At 51.4% G+C, this 8,060-nt stretch overlaps 1 protein-coding gene across 1 annotated transcript in view; it reads left to right on the top strand.

Annotated features, from left to right (window-relative positions):
• TACR1 (tachykinin receptor 1) overlaps nucleotides 1–8,060 on the top strand; it is a 33,510-nt gene that overhangs the window by 13,862 nt on the left and 11,588 nt on the right. The window contains exons 3-4 of the mRNA XM_014945466.1: nucleotides 6,679–6,829; nucleotides 7,123–7,319. Of these exons, the coding sequence (XP_014800952.1) occupies nucleotides 6,679–6,829; nucleotides 7,123–7,319 (348 nt within the window). The remainder of the gene's footprint in view (nucleotides 1–6,678; nucleotides 6,830–7,122; nucleotides 7,320–8,060) is intronic.

The following is an 8,060-nucleotide window of genomic DNA, read 5'->3' as shown; positions in this document are numbered from 1 at the left end:
TGGGGGTCGGTCTCTTCTCCCAAGTCACAGGCGACAGGACAAGAGGAAATGGCCTCAAGTTACACCAGGGGAGGTTCAGGCTGGATATTAGGAAAATTTTTTTCCCTGAAAGGGTTCTCAGCCATTGGAATGGGCTGCCCAGGGAGGTGGTTGAGGCCCCATCCCTGGAGGTGTTCAAAAGACGGGTTGATGAAGTGCTGGGAGGTCTGGTTTAGTGATGATGCTCCTTGTTTGTTGTGTGGGTGTCTATTTTTGTCAGTGAGGTTGACGGTTGGACAAGATGATCTTTAAGGTCCCTTCCAACCTAGAAGATTCTGTGATTCTGTGATTGAAAAGCTGCTATTAGGTCTCCCCGGAGCCTTCTCTTCTCCAGGCTGAACAATCCCAGCTCCCCCAGCCTGTCTTCATAGGAGAGGTGCTCCATCATCTTCGTGGCCCTTTGCTGCACCTGTTCCAGCCGGTCCATGTCCTTTCTGTGTTGAGGACTCCAAAGCTGGACACAGAGCTCCAGGTGGGGTCTCACGAGTGCAGAGCAGAGGGGCAGAATCACCTCCCGAGACCTGCTGGCCACACTTCTCCTGTATGTATAGAAGAAGGAAGTGAGGAAGGATGGGAATGGCTCAAAGCTCCTTGGGATGGGGAAATCCTCCCCTTACCCCAGTGAGGGCCAGTGCTATGCAGTTGATGGTACAGGTTGGGGGTGACCTGCTGGAGAACAGCTCTGAGGAAAGACATGGGGGTTCTGATGGAACCATGATGCCCATGAGCCAGCAATGGGTCCTTGTGGCCAAGGGCATCCTGGGGATATCAGGAAGAGTGTGAGCAGCAGGTGGAGGGAGGTCATTCTGCCCCTCTGCTCTGCCCTGGGAAGGTCCCATCTGGAGCACTGGGACCAGTTCTGGGCTCCCCAGTTCCAGAAGGACAGGGAACTGCTGGAGAGGGGACAGCAGAGGCTACAGAGATGAGGAGGGGCCTGGCGCATCTCTCTTATGAGGAGAAGCTGAGGGACTTGGGGCTTTTTAGTCTGGAGAAGAGCAGGCTGAGGGGGGATCTGATCAATGCCTATAAATACTTCAAGGGTGGGGGTCAGGAGGATGGGGCCAGGCTTTTTCCAGTGGTGCCCAGGGACAGGACAATAGGAAATGGGCACAAACTTGAATATAAGAAGTTCCACCTAAACATGAGGAGGAACTTCTTGACTTTGAGGGTGGCAGAGCCCTGGCAGAGGCTGCCCAGGGAGGTGGTGGGGGTTCCTTCTCTGGAGACATTCAAACCCCCCCTGGACACGTTCCTGTGGGACCTGCTCTGGGTGGCCCTGCTCTGGCAGGGGGTTGGACTGGGTGATCTCCAGAGGAGCCTCCCAACCCCATATCATTCTGTGATTCTGTAAGCTCTCCATCTCTATCATCTTGGGGCACATTCAGGTTAATTAAAGTGAATTTAGTGCTGCTCATGGGCCAAACATTGCCCCATGCTGTGCCATGCTCTCTGCCCTTCTTGGATGCTCATCCTCGAGGGGATACTCATGTAAAACTGCAAATACACAGGATTTTGGCTGTGGGGATGGGGTCTGCTTTGCCCCCGGGGACTTATTCCTACACACAGGTTTGGCTCTGGTTTTTGCAGCACCTTTCCTGTTTTCCATGTCTCTAAAGGCTTCCTGGAGCAAGAGTTATTCCTGCAGGAGGTAAATAGGGTCTTACCGGGGGTATCATGGCCAGGAAATGACAGAAAAAATCCTGGTTTAAGAGTTACCGCGTCCAAATAACCTAAAATTCACTCGATTGCTTAAAAAAAATGGGCTACAAAAAGAGGCTCAGTGGCATCAGCTCGGGCTGGGAGGCAAACGCTGGGCTAGGAGGGCTCAGCAGGGATTTCTTTCCTTCCTGTTAAGGTGCCAGCTAATTAAATCTGGCATTTCCAAAGGGTCTGGGCAACCCCGCTGCTCTGCCAGCACAGCACTCCTCCGGGGTTTGCTCTTTGAAGCCCACGAGTCGTGCGGTGAGTTAAATGTCAAGCGTTGAGGAAAAAAGGAAGGGGGGCGCAGAAAATAAAGGCATTTGTGATCTCAAATCCCACGGAGCGATGTATGAGGGCTGTGAAATTGTGCTGGAGCCAAAGCAAGTGACACACAAGCACAGAGAAGTGTTTGAAGCTAACCAGAGCCTGGCGAAGGTCCTTCTGCAAGACAAGTGAGATGAGTTTGCCAGTCAGCGGGTTGTAGAGAGCTGGAGGGTATCATTTATTATCTTCTCATTTGTTGGCATTGCAAGGCAGGTATGGCAAGAACTAAGCTGGGGCTGGCCCAGCTGATCTCCAGAGGTTTTTACCAACCTTAATTATGATAAATACAGCCAGACTGAAGAAACGCCACTGGCTTAGACCCGCCCCCAACGGGAATGGGATGGGATGGGATTTTTCACTGAATTTTTAGAGTTGGAAGGGACCATAGAGATCATCTAGTCCAACTCCCCTGCTAAAGCAGGACCACCCAGAGCTTGTCAGAGCATGTTACTCAGGAGCATCCAGGTGGGTCTTGAAGATCTCCAGAGAAGGGGACCCCACACCCTCCCTGGGCAGCCTGTTCCAGGGCTCTGCCACCCTCACTGTGAAGAAGTTCTTCCTCATAATCAAGGGGAACCTCTTCTGTTCCAACTTGTGCCCGTTGCCCCTCATCCTCTCACTGGCAACTACTGAAAAGAGTCTGGTTCCCTCCTCCCTCAGCCCGCCCTTGAGATACTTGTCAGCATTGATAAGGTCTCCCCTCAGCCTTCTCTTCTCCAGACTAAAGAGTCCCAGCTCTCTCAGTCTCTCCTCATAAGGGAGATGCTCCAATCCTTGAATCATCTTTGTAGCCCTACCCTGGACTCTCTCCAGCAGTTCCCTGTCCCTCTTGAACTGGGCAGCCCAGAACTGGACGCAGGATTCCAGTTGTGGGCTCACCAGTGCAGAGCAGAGGGGCAGAATGACCTCCCTTGACCTGCTGGCCACACTCTGCCCTACGCAGCCCAGGATTCTTGGCCACAAGAGCACACTGCTTGCTCATTGTCATTTTGTTGTCCACCAGGACACCCAGATCCTTTTCTTCAGAGCTCGTCTCCAGCAGGTCCATGCCCAACCTGTATTGATGCCTAAAATTCTTCTTCCCCAGGTGCAGGATCCTGCACTTTTCCTTGTTGAATCTCATGAGGTTCTTCCTTGCCCAGCCCTCCAGCCTGTCCAGGTCACCCTGGATGGCAGCACGGCCCTCTGGGGTGTCAGCCACCCCTCCCAGTTTGGTACCATCAGCAAACTGGCTGAGGATACACTCTGTCCCCTCCTCCAGGTCACTAATGAATACATTGAACAGCACTGGACCAAGTATTGACCCCTGGGGGACACCACTGGTTACAGGCTTCAGGGATGGGGCTGAGCACCCCGCTGGACCAAAGCAGCAACCGGCACAAGCTCGGGGCCTGACTTTGACAGATCATTTGCTGTTGGGCTGTAACACTGGGGCTGCCGCTTTTTCAAATATCTAATTAAAGAGAAAAATGCCACCATTAACCTATGACTGATCTGCCACTGGGAGCTGGGCGCCGCTTTGAAGCCCGAGCATCCCATGCTCTGGGGTGAGCTGGGGCTTCTGCAGACAGACGAGGGCAGCCAGGAAAGCAGATGTTAAACAGAAGCTTCTTAAATAGCCAAACCCCAAATATTTGGTGGGGTTGGAAAATAACTCGCAGCTCAGCAGCCTCTCTCCAAACCCTGTGAACTCTCTCTTGCAGCGCAGAGCCGGGGATGTTATTTTACTGCCCCAAAATAACTTTGCAGGGACAGGTGCTGTCAAACACTCTCCCCGGCTCGCGTGGCCCTGCTGCAGTTATTTAAGGCAGGCGCCGGCAGCAGCCGGTTTGTTTGCAATGCCACCATGAAAAATAATATTATTTTTTCAGTCCAGAGTGAAAAATAGGGGAATTCTCCCAACACTGAGGGGTCCTTTCTCTTGGCAAGTGGAGCCTGGAAAGCACAACCCCAGCACAGAGGGTGTATCAGAGACAGGGATGGGCACATCAGGGTTTTTTTTCACTGGGAGAAGAGGACGGAGACCTTGGTGCAGGTGAGATGGACCTGTGACAGGAGCCAGCAATTCAGCTCACAGAATCACAGAATTTGATTCAGCAGCTGCTCACCACCGCTACCCACCCATTCCTTCTCCCGATTTCGGTTTCGAAAGGGATGTCTGATCTATTCCTATTTCTTTAGCTGCCAGGTTGGTTTGTAAAGGGAAGGGGAAAAGCCACTCCACTCACCACCCTCTCTGGGAGACAACAGCCTGTGGCCACCCTCTGGGCTTGGCAAGGCAAGAGGAGATGGCAGCCCCCTCCTCCAGCACCCCTATGGGCTCCCCCATCCGATACAAGACCCTAAAACCCCACACCGAAGACCTTCACATGAGAAATTCCAAGCTTCTCTAAGTGCTCTGATCCCACAATTCTTGTAGACAGAATAACACACGGATGGTTTCACAGAGATGGCTTTTCAGCACCCAGAGTCTGAATAAAATGTCCCAGAGCTCTTTGAAACTCCCTGCCGTGCCCAGGCAGCTCTGAAGAGAAGGGCTGATCTTGCTTACGTTACTGAGCAGCTGCTCTGGGGCATTTCTGCACGGCTCTCAGCTGTTTGCAGCTGGTTTAAGACCCTGCATTACATGGGAACCACAACCAAATCTTCGTTGCAGAGCCACAGAGACGCCTCTTTAATTAGCAAAATAGAAAACAGCCCTACAAAATCCAGCTCAAATGCGATTAGCGCCAGGCAAAGAGGAGGCCAAATGAGATTGCAGGTACAAAACAAGGAGGAGATGGCGTGGCAGCGTGGGGCCAGGGCCAACCCCATTCCCTGCGGGACTCGCAAGGGCACGAGCCCGACCCATCCGTTACATTTTGGGGGATATTATTCAATCATAGCTCCTGGGAAGATGACGAGGAAGAGCGGAGCGCGGCTACGGGGTCTGACCTGCCTTGAGCAGATGCATTCGAGCCAAGCATGTACCCCAAAAATGCATGCAAAACCCCAAAAACTGCCAGAATAAAATCACCTCCGCACTCGGTGGCACACGGGATGCTTTGCAAGCCAGCCCTGTGTCTGTACCACTGTCACTCCTCTTTCTGCAAGGAGAGAGGCTTTTGCAAGCTCTGATGGTAGGAAGGAACCTTCAAGGTCAAACAGTCCGTCCCCATCCTGTTTATTAACAGCAGCATTATTTTTTTTCCTTTTTAAACCAGCTACTATTTAACACAAATCCTTCACGGAACCCACTGCAGTCTCTGTCACAGCTCCACCAACTTCACGACAAAACAGTTTCAACAGTTTAATCCAGACCCTCTCATTTAATTTTGCGCTTATTTATACCCATTATAAACAGACACAAAGATCCTGCCCTTTCCACGTGCCTGGAGAACCGACCCGGCCGCTCAATTAACAGAAAACTTTTAATAAACCTCCACGACAAGGGTTTAGGCTGTGCTTTTGAGGGCTGAGGTTACGCCTTGTGCCACCTGAGCTCAGCTAAACCCATGGTAGACCAGGATTTAGACGAGCTGCATCCAAGCCCTAGTGTTCATCAGTGACCTGGATGAGGGGACAGAGTGTATCCTCAGCAAGTTTGCTGATGGTACCAAACTGGGAGGGGTGGCTGACACCCCGGAGGGCTGTGCTGCCATCCAGCGAGACTTGGACTCTGACAAGCTCTGGGTGGTCCTGCTTCAGCAGGGGAGTTGGACTAGATGATCTCTATGGTCCCTTCCAACTCTAAAAAAATTCAGTGAAATTCAGTTCGCCCCCACCCCAGGGAAAACTGTTATTTCTTCAGCTTTGTATTCCTGTCCTTTATATAAAAAAAAAAAAAAAAAAAAAATTTGCTTCTGCAGGACTCCCAGATAGAAGGTGTGATAAGAGCAAGCATTCATCTCTAGGGTAATTTGGGGTGTAAATAGAGTAGGAGTGAGATTAGAGACACTTCAGCTAGAACATCCTTGCCTTAGGAAGGTACCACAAGTTCTGCACCGGCCTCTAGTTGGGGCTGCCCCATCCCTGGAGGGGTTCAAGGGCAGGTTGGAGGGGGCTTGGAGCAACCTGGTGTGGTGGGAGGTGTCCCTGCCCAGGGCAGGGGCATGGAACTAGATGATCTTTAAGGTCCCTTCCAATTCATGACTCTATGATTCTCTACATCCCACCCCAGGAGGGTGCCAGGATGCCAAAAGCAGGCAGCAGAGGCTTGGAAAAATGTGGGGTGAAAGTAGGGAGTCTTCCCAACCTGAGGTCTGCAGGCAACGTGTCTGCAGCAATTGTGCCAAATTCTCTTTGTCCCTGTGAAGCACTTTGCCTTCAAATTGAGTTTGCAAGAACAAGGCTGAATAGAACCATAGAATTATTTAGGTTGGACTCCATGATCTGAAAGGTCCCTTCCAACATCAACCCAGTGCTGCCCAAGCCACCACTAACCCATGTCCCTCAGCACGACATCTGCCCAGCTTTTAAATATCTCCAGGGATGGTGACTCCACCACTGCCCTGGGTAGCGTCTTCCAGTGTTTGACAACCCTTTCAGTGAAGAAATTTTTCTTAATAGCCAATCTAAATGTCCCCTGGCTTAACAAAGTAGAGGGCACACTCAACAACCACCATTTTTTTCCAGGTATCACTTGTGCATGACCATCCTGATCTATTTCTTGCCGCTTTTGGTGATAGGATGTGCCTACACTGTGGTGGGCATCACCCTCTGGGCGAGTGAGATACCTGGCGACTCCTCCGACCGCTACCATGAGCAGGTCTCGGCTAAGCGGAAGGTAAGGAGCTTCAGGCACAGTAGGAGCCATCATTCATGCCCAATCCCTACTGACCATGGCCAGAAGTCCACCATGGAGGAAATAGGTCAGAACTTGCTGCATAGTTGTGGAGCATGGAAGGTCCTCCAGATGTGTCCTCCATGAATGTGCATGTAAACCAAGGTGTTGACCATGTGTTCCTGGTTAGAAAGGTCTCCAAGGCAAAAAGCGCTGACCCCTTCTGGAGGATGACACCCTACCTGTGGGGTGTCCAATGGATGACTTTGCTTGCCTGCCCTCTCTTCTCCTCACAGGTAGTGAAGATGATGATCATCGTGGTGTGTACGTTCGCGCTGTGCTGGTTGCCCTACCACATCTACTTCACCCTGCAGCACTTCAACCCCGACTGGTACCTGCAGAAGTTCATCCAGCAGGTCTACCTGGCTATCATGTGGCTGGCCATGAGCTCCACCATGTACAACCCCATCATCTACTGCTGCCTCAACGACAGGTGGGTTTCGAGTAACTTTTGGCAGTGTCTTGGTGCAACAGGGTGGGGAGAAGAGGGAGACACAGAGGGATCCGATAGAGGAGAGTATGGATGAAGAATTTTTCCTGGATGGTTCTCTCAGGGGCTGCTTCCAGCAGATGTAGGGATGATACAACACTCACCTAAATAACCTTTCCTAAAGCCCCTGTTTGAGGGCAAGTATCACAGAATCACAGAATCTTAGTGGTTGGAAGGGACCTCTGAGATCATCGAGTCCAACCACAAAAAAACAAAACAAAACAAAACCACACAACCAAACAAATACAAAACACACCACACCAAATGCCCACCAAAAACACCGCACCCACCAACTAAACCCCACACTCAACACCTCGCCATAAACCAATAACCTTGGGCACTAGAGCATGCCCTGAAGAGCCATGTCTACAAGTTTCTTAAATCCCTCCAGGGATGGTGACTCCACCACCTCCCTGGGCAGGCTGTTCCAGTGCCCGACCACCCTCTCAGTAAAGTAATTCTTTCTAATATCTAATCTAAATCTCCCCTGCCCCAACTTCAGACCATTTCCTCTGGTCTTGTCGTTCGTCCTTTGGGAGAAGAGGCCAACACCTGCCTCTCTACAACCTCCTTTCAGGGAGTTGTAGAGGGCAATGAGGTCTCCCCTCAGCCTCCTCTTCTCCAAATTCAACATGCCCAGTTCCCTCAGCCTCTCCTCATAGGACTTGTTCTCCAGGCCCCTCA

The sequence above is a fragment of the Calidris pugnax genome, unplaced genomic scaffold (assembly GCF_001431845.1).
Source record: "Calidris pugnax isolate Ruff unplaced genomic scaffold, ASM143184v1 scaffold120, whole genome shotgun sequence".
Taxonomy (NCBI): Eukaryota; Metazoa; Chordata; class Aves; order Charadriiformes; family Scolopacidae; genus Calidris; species Calidris pugnax.
Note: the sequence above shows the minus strand (reverse complement) of the source record. Positions and strands in the feature narration are given on the sequence as shown.